Source organism: Ochotona curzoniae, unplaced genomic scaffold (genome assembly GCF_017591425.1).
Source record: "Ochotona curzoniae isolate NIBS_2020 unplaced genomic scaffold, NIBS_Ocur_1.0 contig_43, whole genome shotgun sequence".
Classification (NCBI taxonomy): domain Eukaryota; kingdom Metazoa; phylum Chordata; class Mammalia; order Lagomorpha; family Ochotonidae; genus Ochotona; species Ochotona curzoniae.
The window spans coordinates 9,868,016-9,895,701 of NW_024466218.1; the positions used below are offsets into that span (position 1 = coordinate 9,868,016).

Consider the following 27,686-nt stretch of genomic DNA (forward strand, 5'->3'; position numbering starts at 1 on the left):
TCAACATTTGAAAGGATCTCAGAAGGATACAAGAACTGAATTTTTTAAATACTTCACTTTAACTAATAAAATTCATTAGCCATATGTGACTAGTATCTATCCTACTAGTTGGCATAGTCCTACGTAAACTTACCTTTGAAAGGGAAAACAATCAAAATCAGCATGCAAAAGATAAGGTTTGAGGAAATCCATCCTGATTAACTCAGCTCATCAAAAGTGCACACACAAAAGAAACAGGTTTATGACAGGGACAACTGCAACAAGTTAGAACTGGTGATGGAATAGAGTCTAGTTACGGTACACTGGCATGTATTGTAGAATTCACTTTGACAACTGACAAAGGTTTAATTGTATTGAGGTTTAACTTTATTGAGATATAGTAACTACAGAATCCAATCCTATTGACTTCTATTAGCTCACACTGCCACCATAATAGGTTGTCAATATGCAGACTTTTCCATTATGTATAGTGTAATAACACACCATATGGGACTGTTTGGCTTGTCTAAATTACTTTCAAGCTCTATTCCATAAAATCATTGTTCACATAGTTTTACATAATAGATCTTATGTTATTTTTTCACACAACAAAAGGACCGCCACTTGCTCTTCTTAAGCAGGAAGACAATGACTCCCTCCTCACACATCTGCACATTTTGCAAATGGATAGTGAGACAAAACAAACTATTAGGAGTAACAATAGCAAAACAAACAACCCTGTTAAGAAGTGGGAAGAATATATGAACAGATATTTCTCAAAATGTGAAATTCAAAATGTTAGTAACCACATGAAAAAAAATGCTTCGATTTCCTAGCTATTAGAGAAAGACTACAATGAGGTTCTACTTAACCCCAGTGAAAATGGCCTCCATTCCAAAATCAGCAAATAATTGTTGGTGAGAATGTGGGGAAAAAATGTACCTTGACCCATTGTAAGTGGCAAGGTAAATAGTACCACTTTGGGAGTCAGTATGGTGAGTGCTGAGACAACTTAGAATTAATCTAACTTGTGGCCCAGCTATCTAGGAATGTGTTCAGAGGAAATTCTGCATTCAAGAGAGTGACTTGCAACCCCGTCTATTAGAAGTACAGTTTACAATAGCAAAAACATGTAATCAACCTAGATGCCCGTCAGCAGAGAGATGAATAAAGAAACTGTGCTACATCTTCTAGGTGGGATACTACTCAGCCATAAAGAGGAATGAAATCTTGCTTTTTGCAACAAAATGGTCCCAGCTGGAGACCATTATGCTTTGTGAAGTAAGCCAGTTCCAAAAGGGCGAATATATGTTCTCTCTGATATAAGATAGTCAGTGCACACAGTACAGTGTTATATGCGAATATATTTATACATATCTATATATATACACACACACATTCATACACATGAATTGTACAAGGGAGACAAGCATACCGAGAAGTAAAGGCAGTATGCAGTATGTGTCTCCACTTCTGATAAAAGCAGGACTCAGCAATGACACTTAGAAATGCATCTTTATGTTATGATTCTAAGTTGTGTACCTTTGTCTGTACTTATCATGTTATGACATATTTAAGTATCAGAGAGTTAGTTGTGTAACTTGTACTAATCCATAATAGTACTGTGATAATATAGGGGAAAATGGTGGGAGGTGAAGATGCGGGGGAAGGGTGGGGCAATGAATCCTTATACCTATGAAACTGTATCATGGGAAACAATAATATATATATATATATATATATATATATATATCACGAGTGTAAACTAAGGGGAAACGTGCTCTTTTCCAGGCCCCTGAATAACTAAGTTAAATACCTTATTCCTGATTCATGGGCTTAAGCCGACTGCTTTAAAACATGTACTTAATTTATTCAGAAAGGAAAGAAAGAGAGAAATATCTCACCTGTTGGGTACTCCCCGATTTCTTAAGACAGTGAAGGACCATTAACCTGCAACTAGGAGCTAGGAACCAATCCAGATGCAACACACCTGCTCAGCCTGCATTAGTTAGTTCCCTCTCAGGCTGTGCATAAGCAACAAGGCAGAGCTGGAAACAGAGGCAGGGTTTGAACTCGGACACCCTGGTATAGAATGTGGTTTGTCTAAGGATGTCTCAACTGCTAACCCAAATGGCTGCCTCTGAATGTATTTTGAGGTGGAATTTATATAAGCATTTCAATAGTTTCATGTGTAACACTTCTTTCCTCCAAAATGTGCTCTTCAAGATATTGAGAAGATGTAAGATTTAAGAAGATAATTACCAGTTTCATTTGATTTTTCCCTTGCTTTGTCAGGTTTGGTCAAGATTTCTAAAGAGGCAAAATATTTTATTGGAACAGTTTCTTCTCACTCATTCACATGTCTATCTAATTTTCACTAAGTACTGACATAAGCTAGTAATCTACTGAAACTGATGATTAAAGCCACCTTAGGTGCAGACATTCGGTATGGAACTTAATAAGCTGTTTGGGACAGCTGCACCAGTATCAGAGAGCCTGGGAGGGCACCGGGTGACAGCTCAGGGGTAACGGCTCAAGTGGTCAGGTCCCTGAAACTCAGGTGGGAGATTAAGATCTCCGATGGAGGAGCTGGCGGATGGCTTTGGCTTCATATAGACTAGACTGCTGCAGGCATCTGGGAAGTGAACCCAACGGATGGCTCTTCCCCTCTCCTCCTTTCCCCTCACTGTGTCTCTCCCTCTCTTTCTCCCACTCCCTCTCCTCCTTTATTTCCTTTCTTCCCCCCTTGCCTTCAAACTGCTTAGTTTGACATAGAAAAGAGCATGTGGTAGAAAGTCCAGTACTCTACTGTCAAGACATATTTAATAGTTTGTGAGTCCATCTTTCATTCAGAAATTGAGATGCATACTGCAATGTGTCTTCACTTCATGATATACTTGCCTCCCATTATTCAGTTCCTTTAGATAAATATATATGTTTGTATAAATGGTGTCTTATATCAGAGAGAACATGTTATATTTGTCTTTTTGGGGTTGTTTTATTTCACTGAACATAATGGCTTCCAGTGGGGACCAATTTGTTTCAAATGGTAAAATTTCACTCTTTTTAAAGTAGATGTACCACAGTTTCTTTCTAAATTCCTCTTTCAATGGGCATCTGGGTTGTTTCCACGTCTTTACTATTATTGTCTACACCTAGAATATCAGATTATACACTTTAATAGAAGGATGCCGGGCGTGACTGTTGCTGAAGGACTATGCTGTTGTTATAATACAGGGGAAATCAATAGGGAAGGAGGAAAGAGGGGAAAGTGGAAGGAGAAATCCCTGAGCCTAAGAAACTGTATCATGGAAAAGAAAAATTAGGGCCTAGCATGATGGTCTACCAGCTAAGTCCTTGCCTTGCATGTACCAGAATTCCATATGGGTGCCACTTTGTGTCTTGGCTGCTCCACTTTCCATCCAGCTCCCTGCATGTGGCCTGGGAAAGCAGTGGAGCTAGACTGCCCACTTTCTTGGGACTCTGCACATGCGTGGGAGACCTAGAAGAGGTTCCTGGCTTCTGGTTTCGGATCACTTCAGCTCTGGCCATTGTGGCCACTTGAGCAGTGAACTAACAGACGGATCTTTTGCTGTCTGTCCTTCTTTCTGTAAATCTGCCTTTCCAATAAAAATAAAAGAAAAACACTTAAATCAAAATTAAAAAGCACTTGATAGGTTAAAAAAAATATATTTAGGAAGCAAATCTAGTAGAAAGTGAGAGAACCAATAAAGATATCATAAATAGCCAATACGATTCAGATTGCAGGAGAAGACATTCTTGCATAAGATAATCTCAGAGACACACAGTATTTGTGGACATTAAGAATTCATTTTAAAAGAATTATGTGTAAGCTTTCTTGGGATGTCTTGACAAATCTTTCTGTTAGACTACTGGATATGAAACCTGAAAATCCAGTGAAAGAATAGGGCAAATATCTAAATTTGGGATATCTTGTGACAAAAAACATGAAAGCAAGCTGGCTCTCCCTTGGGTAGTATGCAGACCAAGATGATTGGAGGGACAAAGGTGGAATGACAGGTGAATCCAAATATGAAAATCCCTGTGTGGAAAAGAAAAGCCTGAAAACACAGCAAGATAAGAATGGTATGAGAACAAGGGCACCTGAGCGCATTCCCAACACAAGATCATGGGCATTTCAAGGGTTCGGCTATCAAGAAATCTAAACATGACCAGAAAGTGTAGCCAAATAACGGGCAAAATATCTTCGGTTTGGGGATAAGTAGAATCTCCGACAAATTTAATTAGACCTGCCTGTGCACATTGATAGATAGTGGCTGTCGTGAATTGAGGATTAAATGGGATTAAATGGGATTGGGGATTAAAAGGAAAGGCAGTGAGTGCTCTTCTGAAGATTTTAGTTGGAAACTCACGTTTCAGAGTGACGAAGCCCGGCACTAACTGCACACAAAGCCAGCCACAGCACTGTGAACCTGCTGCATTTAGCAGGATGGCCAATCTCACCACCAAGCTCCCTGAGACTCACGATTACAGCCCCTGATCCAAAGTCCAGGGATCCTGAATGCAAGTGAAGTTCAAGAAGAGAATGCATGTAAAGATTTGGGTATGCAGAAACTGTCATATAAGTGTTAGTTATTATGGTCATCATTACTATAATTTGGGTTTGTTAGATGTTGGACTGTATATCAGCCCAGTTTATATCAGAGTTGAAAAACAAATGGATAAGTCTGCCCCATGGAGTTTGTAGAGAGGAAACAGCGGTGGCTTAATTATGCATTTTGCATATAATTAAGACTCCAGAGATCCAATAGATAACAGCAGTGATCTACAATTGCCCTCTTTAGACAGCTCAATGTGAGCTTCCTGTTAGAAAGCAAGCCTTCCAAAGTCCTATGTAAATGAATGTGATAATAATAGGAGGATTGGCTGCTTGCTTGCTTCTCATTTCAGTTGGATAATTTGAATAAATTCTTTATACAAATGGTAACTGCTGTCATTTTGATAATACTCCAACTTCAAAATTTGGATTGGTGGGTGGGGAACCTTGCCAGCTCTGAGCAAATGGAGGTTGGCTAATGAAGGATTTGAAGGGCACCCTGGCATTATTAGGAGATACAATCTTGTTATGAACAGTCTCCAACATAGGCAACTTTCTCTCATTGCTACCATATCCAAAATTAAGCAGGAATTTTGATAAGTGCTATAGTTCCAAAACCTGATGACTGAATTGGACCCTTCCTCTTCTACCCACAGAACCTACAAATTCTGTTTACTTTTTCTTCTTGTTTCGAATTATCTTTTTTTTCTAAGACCAATTATTCTTGCCACTCAAGATGTATGAATGTTTACCTTTTTGATTTTAGTATCAGATATGCTTTAAAAATATTCACTTATTGGAGCAGCATAATTGAGTATGTATATTTGTATATCTTAATCAAATATAGTAATGAACATGGTACATTTTCTTTTTCTGAGTGCACATTAGTTTAGGGAAAGTATCTGAAAATGCATATCACAAGTCCATGCAATAAATGCTGGAATAAAGGCACATCAAAGGGAGTGATTAACATTCTAAGAATAGAAGGATGATGAAGTAAAATGAGCTTCGCAGAGGTGGTATTTAATCAAAGTCTTCAAAGATTTTTGATATTTAGACAAGGAGGAAGAATATTTTAATCTCTCCTTTTCCCTTGTCAATGTCTTGAAATCATTACTTTTGCTTTCTATAAGTTTGTTTCTCCTGTAGTTTCAAGGGTTTGTTTATGGGTATCCCCAAACACTCACTAACTACAAATATTTAAGGTATTCTTGATTCTGCACCCATATTCTTCCCGAACACAGTACAATCTGAAGAGTTCACATGATTACAATACTACTTTCAAAAGTTGAGGAAACATCACCTTCCCTTAAATTTTTGCTTCTCTCTCCCCACTTAAGCTGGCAGCCTGTGTCATAGTCTTTGCAGATACAGAATTCGAACTCTGAATGTTACCACTGTTTCATAAATTAAATCAGATCTACGGCTAATTTCACTTAGCCTCTTGAGAGCTGCCACTCCTTTCCATATTTTGCAGATTCGCAGACGCCTTAACAACAAGCATTCTCGAACTCAGAAGACCTGGAATTGTCAGCCATCAGATAGCATCCTGGCATCCAGTGTAAGGCTGATCTGTCAATGAATGCATCTTCTCAGCTCTCAGAATTTATGCATATGTATGTGGTTTCTTTCTCTAAAGCTCTAAATCTGTTACAGCGAATGAGTATTTTAATGTCTTAAAGAGCAAGAAATAATACAAAATACCATTTTAAGAACACTTGAGGTTCTCAGCATTCGTTTAGCAAGTGCCCAAATAATGGAAACTACGGGCCTGATCAATTTACATGGCTTTCTGTGACTACAACAAATAGAAAGAGAAGTACTCAGAATCCCTTCATCACGTAGAACTAATGACTCCCCTTCTGCCATTGTTATTGCTACTGTCCTTTCTCAAATTTAAGCCTAAATTTCAGGTTCAGGTCTAAGACGGTTATTAGCCGTGACTATTCTTTGGCTGTGCGTGTGTGTTTAACTGTTGCTTTTACTCAGTTATACTCATCCAATAACCATTGCTCAAAGACTGTTCCATCATTTCTAGTTTGCTGCACACTTTACTGGCGAGTCTGTTGTTTCTGCTTCTTTTCAGCAGTGCATAGTCTGAACATTTGGAAGTTATTCTCTGCTGTGTCCTTAAGAGTTCTTTATCTCCTCATACAAAAGCCAAGAGTCATCACACCCATATCCAGTCGGTCTGACCTTGAGCAAGTCAACTATATCCTTTAAAATTAAAGAGAAGAAAAATAATTTTACGTATAAATTTGGACTTTCTCATCCTGTGTAGGGAAGTTCATGCGGAAATGATTTACAGATAAGACTTCCACATTGTAATATAGTATCTACATTTAAGTTGTAAATTCATAAAACTGCTTTTTAATCATTTTTATTGGTATATATCTTCATTCAATACCAGATTTCCTTTGTTGCTTTTGAGTGCCATTGAACAATAAAATTGTGATGTGAATACATGTCGTATACCTGTATATAGTACAAGCATAATTTAACTAAAGAGTAATCAAAAAACAAGAAGAAAAGCCCAAATTTATATGGCTTAGTATCTGAAACATATGAAGCCTTTAAATAATAAATTAATGTTTAAGTATTAATATATATACCTGACAAATTTATCCCAAAATATATAAATATAGGGAACATGCCTCAACTCATTCCATGATGCCAGTGTCAATACTGATAACAGAAACTGAGAAAATGTCTGAAAATTCACCTACCATATGACCCAGCAATGCAACCAACAGGAATATACCCAAAGGATTGATACATGAGTCAGCAATATGCACCCCTGTATGCATTCCACAACAAAAAACAATTGCAAAAACTTGGAAACAACATAAATGCTCATTGAAAGAGGACTGGATAAAGAAAAGGTAGTACATCTACTCTATGGAATACTACTCAGCTAATAAAAAGAATGAAATCCTATGGTTTGGGTCCAAATGAGCTTAATTGGAGAACATTATGCTCAGTGAAATGAGCCAGTCCCCAAAGGACGGATGTCATATGTTCACTCTAATGTAAGACAATTTCCAACAAATACACACACACACACACACACAAAAAGAGAACAAACATACACACATGTAACCCCGCAAACATAGGATGTAATGGAGACCAGACAGGAATCAAGGAAGATAAACAGAATGCATCTTTACTAAAGACTGAAGGTAGACTCCCAATGAAACTTCTATGCATACCTCGACAACAAAAATTACAATCCCTACTACTGACATGTCAACAGTGTCATGACCTGCATAAATAGCAAAAAGTTGGAACCATTTCTCTTTCGTCTCTAATTTTGTGATTGTGTCCTGGTGATGCTCAACAGTAACATGGCTAAGGGGTTGTTTTGCTTATCTTCTTAGGAATGGCTCTTTGTTGTTTCCATTTGCAGTTTTGGTGTCAAATCTAATTATTTTTTTCAATAAGTCCTTGTGATTCATTAATTGATTGTCCATAAGAGATTTTTTGATTGGTAATAAGCACCCGAGATTGTCAATGTCCCTTTCAGCACTGTTTTTGCTACATCTTATGGGTAATGATGTTCCAGTTTTTAATGTAATTTCTTCAGCACCACATGGGTCATGCAGCAGCATCAATTTCCACAAGAAGCTTTTTGATTTTCTTTTTCATCACTCTAGTGATGCATTGATGTTTTGTGACGTGTTCTTTAACTTCATGTTGATGAAAACGTACCGTTTTTCTCCCTATTGTGCACTGTGTTTTCTGGCTTTGTACTTAAGCGGACGTACAATGGAAGTGTAGCAGAGACTGACATGTCCAGATGTTGCAACATACTGCACTATGTCTCTCTGCATCCAGACCAAAGATGGACTCCCAGTGAAAGAGTTGACAGTAGGATGCCGGACTCTGTGACATGGTCCATGCCTACAAAGTCACTTCAATAGCTGAGTGATAGACTTATGACCGTTCATGAAGGACCACCCATTGTAATTCCAGAGGGAAAATCAATGGGAGGGAGAAAGGGAACTTTGGGTGGGGGATGGGAAATCCTAGAGCCTCTGGGACTATATCTTAAAGCAACAATAAAAAAATAAAAGAAGAATATTACACACCAATCCTCCTTTTGAGTATGGATATAAAAATCCCAGACAAAATATTAGCAAAAATATAAAGGAACATATAGCATTACATAAGAAAGAAATCTCTGCCTTGGTCAATTGTCATTTATTCCTGGAATGCAAAATGATTTAACACACAAAAATCAATGTGATACATCTTGTAATAAAGGACAAAAATGACATAAAAAATCTCCATAGACTCAGAAAAAGCTTTTGTCAAGATTCAGGACCCTTTTCTGATGCAAAGCACTGAACAAACTAGGAAATTAAAGGGATTTCCTCATCTTAATAAAGGCACCTGTTTACAATGCAAACATCATCCTTAATGTTGAAAGACTAAATTTATTCCTCTTAATGTTAGAAACAAAGTAGCAACAGTCACAATCATTACTCCTATCCAACATTTTATTGGAAACTCTGCACTCATGAAAAGAGGTAAAAATATTTCTATCTACAAATCACATTTTATCTGGGATGCACAAAAAAATCTCTTTGGAACCTTGTAGAGCACATGGTTTCCTCAGCAAGGCTGCAGCATAAATCACTAATTAAAAAAGTCCAATGGTATTATTGTAAAGTTGCAATAAAAAATTGAAAAGAAGGAATAAAACATTAGATTTATAATAATTTCAACACAATGAAATAGTACTAAAAAGAACAAAAATAGTGCAAGGTTTGCTCTGGAATCAGCAAAGACATTTGAAAGTTATTTTAAAGTTTGAAGTAAATGGGAAAATATTCCTGTTTGCTCTGGTATTTCCTTAAAATGTTATACACGAAAGATACCATATGTATAAGCCAGCAATTCTAATCCTAGGAATGTATTCAAGTGAACTGAAAATGCCTATACAAAACAAACTTGTACTTCAATTTTTATAGCAACCTTCGTTGGACAAGCTCCCAGGTGCAAAAATCTCAAGTTTCCATCACTGATGACTGACTAAATAAAACACGAAATGTGGCAGGCTGGAATTTATTTGGTAATAAAAGAAATGGAGTATGGATACAGGCTAATGTATCACTCTATGTAAACGAAGCCAGGCACAGAAGAGCACACATGATGCGATCTGTTCGTTTTTATGGAAGTCCTGAACAGGAGCACTTGTGCAGACAGAAAGTAGATCAGTGATTGCTGGCAGTGAGCACTCACTCCAGTGCTTCGCTCCAGAGACAATGACAGTGTTGGACAAGTGGTTTAGGATATGGCCAGCTTCAAAATCCTGGCTCCTCTTACTTAGGAGAGATTTGGGGAAGTCACTTAACAACAAAATGAGTTCTCATTATATTATAAAAAAGGATTTTTTTTCTTAGTATTATGCTTTAAAGTGGAAGGGGCCAAGTGAAATCTTTCAGAAACTGTCCCCCTGTTGCAGAGCATATATCATAGTTCTCTGTAAGGTTTAGATGAAGACCATGCTGAGTGTCATAAGTAGGCATTGGTAAGTATTATATAAATTAATTTATAAGATTTTTTTAAAATCCAGAAGACAAAAAGGCTGTTAATGTAATTTTCACTGAACATACATCTTGCATCCTAAATGTCATTATTTTCTGGCCGAGTTCTTATGTGAAATATTAGGATACTTGTTAGAGGCTCAGGATTGGAGAATCTTCTCTCTGCCAAGGGCCATCTGGATATTACGACATCGCTCGCAGACCATGCAAAGTTATCAACTTAAAAACTAGTCTGCTACAGAATGATTGAATTTTGAGTTCTTCCTGCAGCTGCCCTTGGCACAGCCAGACCACATGATTTCACAGGACTTCCAGGGACTCTTGGCAAAATGTTCCTGACCCCCGTGAGACTTTCAGGCTAAGCATTTCATATCTGTGATTTCCATTCTGGTCTTGCAGTTGTTTTTTGCTGCTCATTTGATTTTAAATTAAAGACGTAGAATAGCTGAGAAGGATGCCCGCCCCGCCAAGCATTTGTAAAGCTGAGCATCTATCGTGATCTTTCATCTGAGGCACAATTCTCTAAAATTGGTGCAGACTAAAGACTAGGGATGTTGTCCTTAGAGGACCTTTACCTTTTGGTAGCCCAATGGTAAAATCAGATTTAATTTTAAGATGTTGTCCAATCCCACTCCAACTTTTTACATTTCTGGAAGCAGTGAATGTGAGTATCCAGTCTTTTTCAAAACAGTCTCTTACATTTGGTTTTTACTACTCTGTTGCATACAAGCCACATCTTTTTCCTGGTAGGAGTGAATGAGATGGAGAAACCTTATATGTAATTAAGAAACATGTGCATGGCCCTTTCTGAGAATTATGCAATTATATCCCTATTCTTTTTAGTATGTTTTTTGTTGTTTTTCTTCTTTATATTTAGAATACTTCATGTTTGGCTTATTAACCTTTTGTACTATGGGCAGTTACATTTTTCCAGTTTTGACATTTATCTTCTTATTTTACTAAGGCTGTTTCCAAATTATATTAACGTTGTGTGTCTCTTTGGGGAGCAAATATTTAGTCTAGCATTGGGATGCCCAGTTCCCACCTCCGAATTCCTGGGCTCAAGACCTCACTGTGCCACCTGACTCCTGCTTTCTGTCAATCCTGACCTTGGAAACAGCAGTGACGGCTCAAATAACTGCACTCCTGACACCTTCTTGGGAAACCCGGATCTGGTTCCTGGCTTCTGGCTTCAACCTGCTCCCGTTTCAGCCACAGTGGCCATTTCAGGAGTAAATGATTTAGAAGCTCTCTTTTTGTTTATCTCTTTAATTCTTGCTTCTCTCTGCCTCTAAAAAAAAGTTCTAGATCTTGTGCTATACAGCAAAACTAATTTTCTGTTGCTTTTAAGTATAGGTAGAAGATTTTTCCCTACAATCTAATTTAAAAAAAATTCACTCATGCATGTTCTTCCCCAAGACATGTTTGGTTTTATGTTAAACATCTGAATCTGATTCCTTTTTTAACTCATTCACTTATAGAAGCCTAAGGAACTCCTAAAAGCTTACTAAGCAGTAACTAGTACAAGCAGTTCCAGCCCACCACTCACTGTAGAGAGAGTATGTTATTCTCATGGACAAACTATTGGCTTGAGAGCCATGAGTGGTTTCAATGTGATGTTTAGTGTTGTATGTTCTTAGTTATGACTGTGTGTGATTCATCAATTATGTAAAGTCCCTGGTGACCCATAATTTTCAAATCAAAAGCCTCTTTGAACATTGAGAAAATGTTTTATTATTCTTGATGAATAGTACATTATAGCTTTGAGGCAAAATATGTCACTATTTGGGGTAAAATACTATTTCTGTAGTTGAGATTTCTTTTTAACACCAAGAAGCAATCACTCAACTGTGTCACAATTCTGCTATTTTCAAGAAAAATGAAAAAATAGGGACATGCACATGCAGCAACACAAATGTTATGCATTAAATAATCTTGTTTTTTTTTTAGCAGATTGGCTCTGATTATTGCCTGCAACATGTTTATCAGTTTTCTTCTCTCATATTTAGAGACTTTACCAGCCCCAAATGTACAGAGAAATACAAACACCAAGAAAACTCACCACTACTGGAAGCATCGTTTAGATTCAGCAGCCCACCTCCTAGCCCTCTGTAACTATGGTAACTGTAGGTCCCGTTGCCATTGATGTACAGCACCTCCTGTGAGCCTGCAACACCTGATGTCGAGTAAGTGGCCTGGGTTCCCTCGGGTTTACCTTGTTTGTCAGTGGGAGCAGACTCATCCTGCAAGGACAGACAGCATACCATTACTTGTTGAATCACTGTATGGTTTCTCCTTCAGTGGGACCATCTCAGTGTCATCCACATATCTGTATTGAATAAGACACCACTACAAAATGAGCATTAACTAAGCACATATGTACCTGTTCAGCATCTTGAATTGAGGTGGAATAGTTGACAATTTGAATGGAATTTAAAATTACGTGAAGTTAAGTTACTAAAGTAGCCAGGAAATAAGGTTGCGAAAATACCCACTGCATATGAATGCATAAAGAGAATATGATAGTGTGATAATATCTAGCCCTTAAATAAGAGGAAACCCTGCCATATATTACAACAAAGATGTAACTTAAGAACATTGTGCTAAGTTTGAGAAACAAAATGCATATTTACATGAAGCAACTTAAGTAATTAAACTTACAAAAACGTAAAGTAGAGTGGTGGTTTCCAGGGACCAGGTCAGGAGTTGAACTGCTCTGCGGATGCAGGGTTGTACTCATGCAGGGGGTGGGGTCAGGGGCTCTACAGTACAATTATGTTGCATGTAGTTGACAATACTGTACTGTTTGGATGAGGAATTTTATGTTGAATTAAAAAAAAATTAGCTAGGATTTAAAACGTACATAAAGGAAAGACAGTAAGTAAAATGCCAAGAACTTTAACAAAGGTTGGGTTTCTTGACATCTTTTCCCCCCAGCTTTCTCTTCCTTTCTTCTTCTCTCCCTCCTTTGCCTTTTTTCCCCTTTTCTTTCTCTTCCTCCCTTCCTTCAACTCAATTTCTTTGTCACTTCCTCCTTTCCATCTCTTCTTTTGATTTTATAATTAAGGATGAGCAAAAGTTATTGAGTTTCCATTTCAAGGCAGGCCTACCATAGGCAATACAAGAGTCTGACAAAGACCCTAAGAAACACCAGGGTCTTTCAGCTTTTTGGACTTGTTTTTGTTTTTAAGCTATACTGATATTCACAAACTTATTTTCAAGCAATCCAACCATGCGCAGTTGTGACAAGATAAAAACATTTACTTTACAATGAATTATATTTTTCAGTAGAAAACAATGAATTATATTTTTCCTTCACCTCTTTATTTATGAGTTCACTTGTCTATGCATTTTAAGCTTTTCTGCTTTCTTTGTTTTTAATAAAAAGAATTATAAATGCATTTCTAGTGAATTATTAGGAGCACTTTATTATTATCAGAATTATTTTGCAGTAATGAGTGACTTTCAAACATGTTTTTCTGTGACCCCAAATCATTAAAAGGCAGAAAGGTCCACTGCTTTGCTGAATGGAACCAGTAGTCCTGTTAATGGATGTTCTCATCTTTTACATGGTGCAACTGTTGCCATGATCATCAGGACCACAGTCAAGATGCTGCTCTTGTTCCTCCCACGTGTTCAACTCTAAATGAGCCATTCAGCATGGCCCATTGTACTCAGCCGTAGATCTATGAGTGTTCGTCTGTTCATTTTTAGTAAGATTATGAAAGCAGCAGCAAAATTCCAAATCGCAGTGAAATGGGGAAAGAAGGAAAATTTGAAAGGAAATATGGGTATGTCATAAATATATGGGATTTTGGTGCAAATTTATTTTCCAGCATGATTTCCTAATAAAACAATAATAAATGATGACTGAAGATATAGATATCTATATAGTATATATATGTATACACACACACACACACACACACAGGAGCTGACCTAGAATTGGTATATAAACTAGAATATATTATTGCAATTTAAACTCTTCTCATATAAACCTGAGACATCCACGGGGGTGGCGGGGATGAGGAACTACCTGCAAATACTTCTCATGGGAGAAACTGCCTTATAGCAGTAACGAGATGGACTGAAATCTTGTTGGCAATGCTGGATCCGCTATATAGGCTGGGAAGTCTAAAATATCTGTGTTTACTACTATCGTTAACTCAAAAGCTACTCTTTGCTAAGAGAGTACTCAAAGAAGGATGAGTACTCAAAGAAGCTGTGTTTTAGATTGTGGTTCTCTATAAAAAGGGCATCAGGACTTCCTCAAATCTACCTCTGTTAATAGGAATTTTTATGAAAGCATATTTCTATTTAACATATAGGCAAAACAATATATGCCTTTTTGTACTTAAGTTTTACATTACACCTGGTAAAGACACATAAGTAATCCAAGATATTGAGGATGGTATTTTCCAGAAATTTGTTGTTCGTAGAAGCATGTACCATAATAAGCAATGAGGTAGGTGACCAGGTTACCTACAGTGACACTGTGAGTAAAAGTTGTTCATAGACCAGTAACACCACAACTAGTAGAGTCCTAGTAAGCTGCTTTATAAGTGCTATGTTACAATGACTTGGTCAAGGGAAATAGTCAAATCTCACATTACTACACCACATATATATTATTAATTAGTTTTTCTCAAAATTCAACAAATATTTTTGCATCTGGGAGTTCTAACCTTTCCAGCTGGGGAAAGAAATCTATGTGCAAAAATGTTCTGAAATAATGCTACCAAGTAATAAAATCTATACAAATATTCCAACTCCAAAAAGCCCCAATTTGAAATACTTGTGGTCCCAAATACTTTGAATAAAGGATACTCAACATGTATACACGTTCTTCCATCCTAGAAGAGGCACGTTATATATTATTCATTTAGTATAAAGATATTCAAGGTATACAGCTTGCCAAAAGAGGGGCAGATGTACTTGCGATGTTTTTCTTTGTATTTGTATTTGCCAGGAAGGAGCCCATACAGTACAGTTTTTAATGACATAAAAAAGTTTTTATGACACAGTTTTTAATGGCATACATACCCACAGACATATTTTGCTTTTGTAATCAACTTATAACTCTTAGTTCCGAAAGTTGTCAAAGGTGACAGCTTGTTTCTTGGGTGGCTGTGGAGATTGCTTCCAAACCAGCACAATATTAATGTTACAATGCTACACAATTAAGCAATTACATAAATTTGGTAAATTAAAATGGAAAATTATGATCAATAATTTCGGTTTAAAAAAATAAGACATGATCAATGGTTGATCACAAGCAGTATACTAGAAAGTGTGTAATCAATTTGATTCAGATTTCTTAAAATACATAACGGAATAAAGAAACACTTATGCTAACTCCTGCTGTTAAACTTTGACCAACAAACTTGAGAGTTCTCCAAAAAACTTGTGGGGAAACAGAATTAAAGGATATGTTTATTTTGATGTAAATTTGAAATCCATGCATTGTTCTTATATAATATATACCTCCTACGAAATTTTTGAAGACCCCATGTACTCATAAATATACATCTGATAAATCAAATAGATCTCTTAGATTGTTGACGTTTCCCTTCAGATGAAGGCCCAAGTTGGCACGGTTTGGATCAGCAGATGTTTCCTCTGATTTACTCTGCTTAAGGAGCTAAGCTGTGCTCCTGTGTTCTCCATCTTTGGATAGGATAGAGACAAACTTGACTTGATCAACCTGATCTGGTACCTGGGTCACACATGCTGAGTGCCAAACTCATAGCACGTACCTGAAGAAGCTTGCGTTTGAGTATCTTTCATAGACAAGCTTTGTTAAAATTAAACTTGGTTTATTGTATTCAACTTGATATTTAAAATTTTAGTGGCAGAGAGAGAGAAAGGGAATGAGCAACCTCCAACCTGCTTAGCCAAAGCCAGAAACTGAATTCAATCCAGTTTACTGGAGCCTTCACCAAGGCCCTTGGTGTCGGCAACGTAGGTAGCTGGAGCTATGAAATAAATTCAAGCACTCCAGAACGATACACAGGCATCCCAACTAGCAACCCATCCAATATGAATTATCATTGAGTCTTCTCCTCTACAAGAAAGATGATCAGAAAATTCCAAATAATTTCTAAATTCAGTAATGTGCATACCTTATTTCTGCTTTAATTTTATATTATTTATTGCAGTTGGAATTTGCAAGGAATTTCTGCATCCATATCGAATGACAGTTTTTTTTAAAGATTTATTTTTATTATTTTTTTTTATTGGAAAGGCGGATATACAGAGAGGAGAGACAGAGAGGAAGAGAGGAAGATCTTCCGTCCGATGATTCACTCCCCAAGTGAGCGCAACGGCCGATACTATGCCGGTCTGAAGCCAAGAGCCTCTTCTGGGTCTCCCACTCCCAAACCCTTGGGCCGTCCTCAACTGCCTTCCCGGGCCACAGGCAGGGAGCTGGAAGGGAAGCGGGGCTGCCGGGATAGAACTGGCGCCCATATGGGATCCCGGGCGTGGAAGGCGAGGACCTTAACCACTTGCGCCACCACGACGGGCCCCGAATGACAGTTTTATAGCAAGATGTGATATGGTCAGAGAAGGTACCAGTAAGACACCCTTTTAGAGTTTAAAACTCCTGAATAGGCCTCCCAAATAACCTCATCGATGTAAGATGGTAAGCACATGAGCAACGCATACCTCAGTTCCTCTGAGATATCTTTAAGATTGGATGTCTCTTTTCCATGCCTACTCTTTGATACAGTTTCATAAATTATTGCTTTAAGTTTCTGCTTTGCTCTACTAGTATAGACGTATTGAGGGAGTGCGAACTGCTTCATGTTTAGGCCATTGGAAAGTATCTCCAGCTTCTAAAGGTTTCCCTTCCTCTGCTTGAGAGTAAGTGTTCCAGGACTGAGTACATTGCTAAGAGATTTTTGGAAAATTCATTAAAGAGTTGTGAACCAGAGCTTCTATTTGATTTTTTTTTAAAGCAAGGAAAAACCCACTGTACTGAAAGGGAATATACAAAAATGTGAGGGGGAGTGAATGTGCTTGCTTCTTGGGAAGATAAGTGATTTTGATGACATCAAGACAATCACAAACACACACATACACAAATGCACAAGTAACAATACTCGGGAAATAATTTCTCCCCTTTCCCCCCAGTTAGAAGTTGCATGTTATACTTTGTCTGCTGACTACATACATAAGTAATATATCAGTTTGGGATTTTATTCCATGCAAAGATGCCCCCAAACCTAATAAGACAAGTACAAGGCAAGTCTACTGAGAAAAAGTCATGAGTTAACTGAGCTTAATGAGCAGCTTTGAAATGACAGAAAAATCAGATTATATTTATTTTTGTTCAAGAAACCAAAATTATCAGATTTTTATCAAACTCTGAAGAGAAGGACATTATTTTTCAAAACTCTCTTTGTAGGAAAATTGCCACATACACATGCACGCACTTGGGTTATAAATAGTAGAAGTTTTGGGGAATGATGGTTACCATATCCTGGGGTTGGAAGGGGAGAATGAAGAGCTTTGAGACAAGGTTGCACAGGTCAAGGAAGGATGAAGAGCACAGCGGGAAGACCACACTCAGGAAAGATACATTATATATTCCAAAAGAACTAAGGGAGTAAATTGCCATTGTTTTATAAAAAAAATCACAGGTGAGGTTATAGTGATGTCAATTTGCTTTAGTCGTTTACGCCATAAATTTGGGAGGGATCATCATAAAGTTCTGGAAATACATATTATAAGAATGCAGGAATTTTAAAACATTTTTTGCATCAAAATAAATGTATCTTTTATACCATTTTTCGTGAGTTTGATAGAGTGTTGTATTTTGAAATATTGCATTACATCCCATAAATGCATACGATTATTATTTGCCAACAAAAATAGTATTTGGAATAAATTTATGGAATTCTGCGAAAAAATACAGTGTTGAGAAACACTAAACCTAAAAAACAAAAACAAAAACTAAGAAACTAAGTATGGCGGCAGTAACAGCAAGTCTCTGACTGTTGAGAATTTATCAAGGGCATTGCAAAGTCAGATGCTCCAATGCTCTTCTTGAAGGACATAAAGTTGTTTATTGAAAGTGATACTAGAGGCATTGCATTTCTAAATTTCAGTTTTAAATGCAATGGTGGCCAGGACTATGCCATCTGTAAAGCCAGCACCCCATGTTTGTGCCAGTTGGGTCCTGGCAGCTCCACTTTCAATGTAGCTCTGTGCTAATGCACTTGGACAGGCAGTGGATGATGGCCCAAGCGCTCTTGCTGCTGCTAGACATGTGGGACCTGGATGGTGTTTCTGGCTCCTTGCTCAGACCTGGCCCAGCTTGTGCCTTTGTGTCTATTTGGGGAGTCAAGCAGCATCTGGAAGCTCACTCTTTTTGTCTTTCTCTTTCTCTCCCCCCGCACGTCCACTGCCTCACTTTCTCTCCTTGCCTTTCAAATTGTATTTGAGACCCATGTGTGGATTTTCTATTGTTCAGTTATTTCACATTTAGCATTTTAATAGCAAAATTTCTTAGATACACCTTTCGCAGATACACCTTGCAAAACTTTTAACTAAAAGTAAAATAGCATGTGTTCTATCAATAGTTTTTGCTCCTAGCAATGCATCATGTCAAGAATTTTTTTTCCTTTTCTTCCATGGCTTCCCTCAAATAGCACTCAAGTCCTTTCTGACCTCACCTTTTTAGAAACACTCACTGTTGATGTTCAAGTTAAGAGTCACCCTCTCTCATTTGAGCTATTATAATAATCTGTATCATCTTCAAATTTTGTCCATATTTCCTCAAATTAATCTTCCCCAGAGTATAAAATGAAGCTATAATTAATGCTAAAACTATGGTCAGATTTATTGCCACACATGATTATATGAGCATCAGCCAAGGACACTAAAAGTGAGATCTTGAAGCAAATTCATTTAACACAGAATTCTAAACATGTTTCTGAGCATTCTCATTACTGGTTTAAGAAAATTAGGGTGAACATGGAAGAGAAATTTGAAAATAAAATGCATTTAGCTTTCAAAAAATTTCAAAAAATTTGCCAGGGTGCAAATTTTTCATCTTGAGACACTTCTTTTTGAGGAAGTGGAAACATGTGACAAATGCTGTGCTGTTCCAACAGCTGAAGCTGAGAGGCAATCATGGATGGGTTCAAAATTAGAAACAGGTGTGCCGAGACGGTTGGCTGAGCAGAGAGGAAAACAATCCTAGCCTAATGTCACACCACACAATAGATTCCTTCATAGCTGCTTTACTCAACATTATGTTCAATCATATAGCAAACATAATTGCATCTGATGGTCTGTCTTGAAAGCACTATATAATTGAAACCTTAATTTCTACATGTTGGAATAGAAGCTTATAGGTTATTATCATTTAAACAGAGTGTAAAAATTACCCATCCATTTGGTATTTCAAATATATGAATTATAAAATAGTCAAACTAAGATCATTAGAAAAGCCATCAATATGGGCATTCCTGAGTCAAGGAGTTAAAATGCTTTCATATTAATATGAAATTAGATTCTGAAAGGAACATGTACGGGAAATCATGAAATGATCTATAAACAAAAAATCTAGCAATGGATGTAGATCACATGGGTGCTATCTATGTAACTATATGAAATATCAGGCTCCTTGTTAAAACTGACCTCCTTAATACTACTATTTCTGTTTGTATAATTTAGAGAAACCTTCTGGTCCTTCACACTGATTGGAGGTATGGGTTATATAGTTAGCAAAGAAAGATCAATACTGCATAGTCCCCCTTCTAACTGATATAAAATTCAAACTTTTTATTCCATTTGCAATGAAAACGTGTTTCAGGAATTTGTTACCTTTTAGGTATTCTCAATTATAATGACTCAAAAATATACACATGTAACCCTATAAATTGTCCTTGAACACTAATTTGGAAAGTTGTGTTTTTTATTTTCCTTAAACTATAGGATTTTGTAACTCTACCAATAGATTTTTTTTTAAAGATTTATTTTTATTACTTTTTTATTGGAAAGGCGGATATACAGAGAGGAGAGACAAAGAGGAAGATCTTCCGTTCGATGATTCACTCCCCAAGTGAGCGCAACGGGCCGATACTATGCCGGTCTGAAGCCAGGAGCCTCTTCCGGGTCTCCCACGCGGGTGCAGGGTCCCAAAGCCTTGGGCCGTCCTCAACTGCCCTCCCAGGCCACAGGCAGGGAGCTGGAAGGGAAGCGGGGCTGCCGGGATTAGAACCGGCGCCCATATGGGATCCCGGGCATGCAAGGCGAGGACCTTTAACCACTTGCGCCACCGCGCCGGGCCCTACCAATAGATTTTTTTAAGAAACAATATTACTAAACTTCTCTTTAAAAAAAAAACATGGGATTATGACTCCATTTGTTACTATTATGCCAAAATTTGTAAATCTAAATCTACAATTAAAAGCTTTTCCCAGATCTACATTTTAAGGCATTTCCAGGATATAACTTCCTGCAGATCTCATGGAGACTTTCTAGTTAATATGCCCCAAATATCCACTTTTTATCTTCTCTCTTCTCAAGCCATAATTTCCTCTAACATCTGCATTCTTTTTTAAAGATTTTTTTAAAAAGATTTATTTATTTATTTATTTTTTATTGAAAGGCAGATATACAGAGAAGGAAAGACAGAGAGAGAGATCTTCTACCCGTCATTTCACTCCCCAAGTGTCTGCAACTGCTGGAGCTGAGCTGATCTGAAGCTAGGAGCCAGGAGCCAAAATCTTCTTCCAGGTCTCCCGCATGGGTGCAGGGTCCCAAGGCCCTTGACCGTTCTCCACTGCCTTCCCAGGCCACAAGCAGAGAGCTGGACAGGAAGTGGAGCAGCTGGAAGATGAACCAGCACCCACATGGGATCCTAGCACATGCAAGGTAAGGATTTAGCCACTAGCCATTCTGCCAGGCCCTGAACTTTTTAAGATTTAAAAATTGTTTTTTATTTGAAAGATTTATAGACAGAAGAAGAGGCAGAAAGATCTTCCATCTGCTATTTCACTCTCTAAATGGCCACAATGACTGGAACTGAGATGATGAAGGACAGGAACTAACCCTCTGCCTGGTACTGCTGGAATCCCTTAGGGGATGCTGGTTCATATTCTGGCTGCTCCACTTCCAATTGAAACTACCTGCTGCTGGCCCGGGGAAAGCAGGGGAGGATGGTCCATGAACTTGGACCTCTGCACCCACAGGGAAGACCTAAAAGAAGTTCCTAGTTGAGTTGTACATATGTTGAATATGGTACAGATCTATATCTCAGAAGACTGGACAGATGAAGGTATCATAATCAAGAATGCCAAGGACAGGTGCCAGTGCCATGGCTCAACACGCTAACCCTGTGCTCAGACACAGAATGAAAAGTGATTCACTGTTGATTCAACTGGTGAGGACACCTTATTTCACCATATTTTGTTCTATCAGCATGAAAGTTCATTTTGGCTTTGAAATTGTTTGCTAAATAGTCCAAACAATTGCCAATTCTTCCCAAATCATCTAGTGCAAGTACAAAGCCCCTTGGAAAATCTGTCATGGGGGTAAAGATCTATCAGCTGCTCCAGCACACAGTAGTTTCCCCACACACCTTTCTTCTGAAGAAGCTGTTCTATGAGCCTTTTACCCAGGGCCATCTCTACAACTCCTTTCCAAATTGCACGTCTAATTTCATACATAGTCTGATAGGCGTGGACATTTCTTCAGAACTTTTTAGTATTCTTCCCATGTATTTATTACTTAAAAATTGAGTTAGTTATTTATGGGGCAGGGGAGATAGGCAGATGGTAGAAAGGGAGAGTGAGAGAGAATCTTCCATCTGCTGGCTCATTTCCCAAATGGTCACAACAGTCTCTATTAGGCCAGGTCAGTGTTAGGAACCTGAAATCTCCATCCGGGTCCTCAAGCACTTGGGCCAAGTGGGAAAGCAGCAAAATATGGCCCAAGTGCTTGAAGACCCAGATGGATATGAAAATTATTCTCGCTCAATAACTTCTCTTTTATTTTTCCACTTTCTTTTTTAAGCCAGATGTTGGTTATTTTGAAATGACTTTTCCATTTTATGTTTTAAGCTTTGTCTAAACATTTTAAGGTTTCTGATTGAGTAAACAATTTTTCACACTTAAAAATATTTATAATAATTTGAGGATAAATAACAGGAATTACAGGGAGGGAGGAAGGGGACAAGGGCAGATGAATGCAATGCTTATAAATCTGTATCATAGAAAATGAATTAAAGCAAGACATAGTTAAAAACAGTAAATTTAACATACAATGCTTTTATGCACTAATAATTCTTTATTATTCTTTTTATGAATGCATTTCTTATTTCAAAAATGAAATAGCATTTTTCTTTATCTCTGAGGACCTGAACTTTATTTTGCTTTTTAAATGTCCCTCTGTTCTTTATTTTGCTTGTGATATTGGAAGCAAGAGAACTTTTAACCTCTTTGGTGCTTCAGCTTTTGAGAGAGGAATTCTAGTCTCTCTAATGGACAATATAGCTAGGCTGTCTCTATTCTTGGAGTTAGAAATGGAAAATTGCCTTTAGCAGAAGTACATAGCCTTCAGCTAGAAGAATTAATTTTATTCTGTCCATTTTTAGTATATGGTGCCTGCTGCTAGATCCTATATTCTGGTCTGAGAGCTTTTGCTCCGATTTATTGCCAGCATGATCTCTCTTTCCCCCAGCTCCTGCATGGATAATAGAGGAATAACACTGTGCACAGAACAGAACGGGGAAGGGACCCTTAATCAAAACCTTAGGTGTATGTTGAGTCAATTCTGTTTCCATGTGAAGTCCAGTTTTTGCTAAAACTTGTGATAACCAGGCGTTTGAAGGACTTCTTGGTGTATTTTCGTGGTATTTTCTCCATGGCCAGCTGGTGGGCAGAGTTCCATTTCCAAACATAAGTTGGAATCTCTCATCATTATACTAAATACTTTCTGATTTTCTTACCCCCATACCTCCATGTAGATCTAAATGTTTGATATTCATTTATAATCATTTTAGTTGCACTTGAGAATGGAGCATAGATAAAAGCAAGGATTTTTTTTTTCATGTCAAAAAGACACATGCCCTTAAATTTTATATATATATATTAGATTTGAGGTAAAAATAACTTTTTAACTGTATGGGATAGGTTTAGGATTGCTACATGAAACACACCCTTAATCTCAATCACTTGACATGTGACATGGTATTAATATATGAGGTGGTAAACTGCATCCAAATGTGCCAAAGAAGAGATAACTTAGAACACAGAAATTGGGTAGGTGTTTGGGTAAGATGCTACTTGATTGCCTACTTCCGTCCCTAGCTTCCAGCATTACGCACAGAGATAGGCAGCAGGTGATGAAGATGAGGTTGGGACCCCGTGAGTCATGTGGGAAACCTAGAATGCACTCCAGGATCCTGGCTTTAGACTTGTCCAGTTCTGACTACTGCGGGCCTTTGGGGGAGAAAATGATAAAAAAAATTCTGTAATCTTTCTCTCTTCCTCTCTCTTTCCCTCAACAAAATGAAAAAATAAAATATTCAAACAAAATTGTTTTCTATTACATTAGCGGTGGAAGTGATTAAAGATGGCAAACTAAACATTTTCGAATTGGTTAAAAGTGCTATGAAACAAGTCATGTTAAACTCATCTCATTTTCTTTGTGATCGCACTTAGAAAGGTGAAGTGTGGTGATGTATTTTAGGTAAAATAGAGAAGTGTGTGCTGAAATAAGGCACTATTAGGGGTGTGGCTCATATTTAAAGAAGTGAGCACATGTGAACACTGGTGATTGCACTGATACAAATAGAAGTCTTACGGCCACTGGACTAAGCTCAAGCCTTGTGCTGTGCAAATGTGTAAATTAATACAACAAATAAGTCTCTTGATCAGATATTGAACTGTTGGGTACTGATGAGAAGTGGGGATGTGAGGAAGATTGGGGAGACTATAACACTGTCAAGAACACTGTCACTATTGTCAACTTGTAAATCAACACATTACTGATGGTATTTAAAGTTGTGAGAGAATGAGAGACAAAGAAAAGAGGTCCACGGACTGGACCCAGTGCTGGGGCATTGCGGCCCAGTGGACTAAACTGCTGCCTGTGATGGCAGCATCCCATATCAGACCGCTGGTTAGAGATCTGCCTATTTGATGGAGAAGCCTGCTAATGTGCCTGGGAAAGCAGCAAGCGATGACTCACATGAGTGGACCCTGCACCCTTGTGGGAGACCTGGACGGAGTTCTGGGATCCTGGTTTTAGCCTGGGACTGCCCTGGTTATTTGAACATTCAGCAATTTGGAATGTGAACCATTAGATGAAAGGATATCGCCACTCTCATTCTCCCTTTTAACTAACTGCCCTTAGGGGAAAAAAGTGATGAGAGGGCCCAGGACAGTGGTCTAGTGGCTAAAGTCCCTGCCTTGAACGCACCGGGATCCCATTTGGGCACCTGGTCTAATCCCGGCAGCCCTACTTCCCAACCAGCTCCCTGCTTGTGGCCTGGGAAAGTAGTCAAGGTCGGTCCCAAATCTTGGGACGCTGCACTCAAGTGGGAGACCCGGAAGAGATGCTGGCTCCTGACTTCGGATCAGTGCAGCTCCAGCTGTTGTGATCATTTGGGGAGTCAATCATCAGATGGAAGAGCCTTCTCTCTGTCTCTCCTCCTCCCTCTATGTATCTGATGTTGCAACATAAATAAATGAATCTTTTTAAAAAAGTGATGAACAAGCCTATGAGGCAGAAGGTTCTGTAGCAAAGGTGAGTTAGTATGTTAGCCTACAAATCAACTGCAGCATAAACGCTCAAGGACAAAGTAATCAAGTGTGCCACCTGCTCCCAATAGTGAGATGAGAACCGTTAACTAAGCCACTGGATTTGGAGATGTGAAAGGCATAGGTGACCTTGACAGGTATAACTTTGGAGGTGAGTTGGGTACAGAAGCCTGACTGTGTTTGCAGTAGGATAGGGAAGAACTGGATGGAAGGCATGCAAAAAAAAAAGAAAAGAAAAGAAAAAGAAAACTTTTAAAGCATCCTGTAATAAAAGGCAGGAAAAGTAAGAGACCTGAGGGAAGGAGTGAGTTTTAATCTTTTGTTGTTTTTTTTTATTGTTATTAACATTGTATTATGTGATACAGTTTTATAGGCACTGGGGATTCCCCCCACCCCTCCCACACCCCTCCCCCCATAGTGGATTCCTCCACCTTGCTGCATAACCACAGTTCAAGTTCAGTTGAGATTTCTTCATTGCAAGCATATACCTAGCATTTGTGATGCGAATATAAATAGGGGTCAAAAGTGATCATGCAGGAAAGGGTGAGAATTGCCGAAGTGTGTGGGAGATGATGCATGGAGTAATATAATACCTAGGATGAGGGATTTTCCTTTCAAAATAAGACTGTGTTACGAAAGAAAGACAGACGTGTTTTCCCCATCAGCTTTCAATCTTTCCCAAAATAGTTAAAACTTAGTCTATCCCCACCTGCTCAAAGTGTAGCCACTTTTTATTATAAGGCCATTTGTCATGAAACAGGGACAGAAGATGGCAAAAATGGTGCATATTACAAGACAATAGAGTCAGGCTCAATGAAAAAAAAAAAAGCATTTCATTGAAGGAAGCCGAAACTAACAGGACACTTACTGAAAAGCGACAAGCTCTCCTGGTAACTGGGAAAAAGAGCCAGTTGCTCTCCACTGCTTCGTCTGAGTTACGCACTGGGTGAGAAGCCATGTTCTACATGCTTCTCAGTCCTAGCTGCCCTGTGAGATTAAAAAAATCCACTCCCAAGTTGCAGAGAACCAAACTCTGAGAAATCAACATTTTTCTTCTTTTACCCAACGTTTTCCCAGCACAGAGTAAAACAGGGCTAGCTGAAAAGATCTAAATGACCTGACCTGCCAGTTTGCCTTTCCATGGCATTGCAAAGCCTTATAATTAAAAGTGGCTGCATTTTGAGCAGGTAGGTATAGGCTAGGTTTTAACTATTTTGAGAAAGATTGAGAGTTGATGGGGAAAATCTTTTCAATTTCTTAAAAGTGATATGAATCTTTTTTTCTGACCGGGGAAATTTTTTCCGGGCTGCCATCTCACTCAACAGAATGACACTCCAATTTTCATGAGTTGCCCTACACAAGTTCTATACTTTGTATCCATATGTTTCAATCCCTTCAAAGATGAGGCATCCCTACAAGGAAGATCTTAGTATTGTTCTTAGGTTTATGGTGTCCCAGAATGTGTTCTACATATAACATGTACCTAATATTATTCAACTGAATAGAAGATGACAGGCAGGTGGTTGTATTTCATCCTCCAGGGCTGAAGGACCAGGCAATGTCTTCATCAGACACTCTGTGTCAAGGATTGCTGAAAACCCTTTTTCTAACTGGCAAAGCCAGGTTGAAGGAAATTTGTATCAAAAGCTGACTGTACCCACTCAGTGAACCATAGGTACCAATTAATTTTGTATTGCATGGAAGCAAAAAGTCACAAAGGAAAATGACTAGCTGCAGAAATTTAAGATTCAATGCCACATATTCTTATATAAGTCTATGCATTAACAAAATTGAGAAAATATATAATTTTCATGTGTTGCAATAAATAAAACTAAGTATAATGAATGCTAGCTATTAATATTTTTAGGCATGGCTTGTACTCAATGTATCTATTGTTAGGTATATCTTTATATATTTGGAAAAATATCCAAACATTTTTAATCTTTCAAAATTTTTCATCTATCTTAAATTATAACTTCAGTTACACACATCATGCCATTCTTGAGGATGAGGTGCTTGTATTTCAAATAGTCTTTAAAATAAAATAAAACTAAGTGAAAAATAATGTAACTGCACAAGAAATATTTCCATGGATTCGGCATTATCTTACTTTAAACTCTCCTTTGATGGGATTTGTTCTGTTTGTTTTAACCCAGGCTGTGTGCAGAAGGCTGGATTTGCTGATAAGCAACTTTTTTTCATTTCAGTACAAAAATCAGAAAGGCGATTAATAATTTTAATTTGCAGCCTAAATTATGCAAATGAGCCACGACTTGCTTGCATTCTCCTTTGTCTTTTGTAAGTTCTTGCAAAGGGAAGACCAGGATACAAAAAACCAAACCAAACCAAACAAAACCAAACAAAACAAAACGAAAAAAACCCAGGGAAACCAAGAGACAACATGCAGGAATCCTACATTGCCAACCACCAAATAAACCAGCACTGCAATAAATTACTGAGCATGGTGAACTTGTGTGGATGAATGGGCACAGTTCCAACTGCACTGCAGAATTCATATTAATTGGGTTTTATTAATTTCCAGTGTTGTTTGAATATGGTAGAGTAAAATGCTACAGAGTGTATAGTGATTACAGCCAACAAAATCGTCTTGAACTCTATAAGCAGCAAAGTTAAAAATAAGGGCTTCCTTCTGAGATATATCCTTTGGGGATTTGAATCCCAGCGTCTCTGTCTTCTTTAGCAGGGGCTCTCATTTCTTAACTGCTTTGAATGCATTTCATGGCCAATACGATTGTAGGACACTTAAGCCCAGCAGCTCTTCATTCTAAATGATTTTTTGGT

The 27,686-nt window shown here is 38.0% G+C and overlaps 1 protein-coding gene across 8 annotated transcripts in view; it reads right to left on the reverse strand.

The window, feature by feature from the left end:
• The window catches only part of NOL4 (nucleolar protein 4), a 264,078-nt gene that overhangs the window by 10,088 nt on the left and 226,304 nt on the right, over positions 1-27,686 (reverse strand). For 7 of the 8 annotated variants that reach the window (XM_040984706.1, XM_040984711.1, XM_040984710.1 and 4 more), the window contains one exon: positions 12,170-12,350. The exons of the other annotated variant lie outside the window; for it this stretch is intronic. In XM_040984706.1, coding sequence (XP_040840640.1) covers positions 12,170-12,350 — 181 coding nt within the window. The remainder of the gene's footprint in view (positions 1-12,169; positions 12,351-27,686) is intronic. 8 annotated transcript variants of the gene reach the window in all.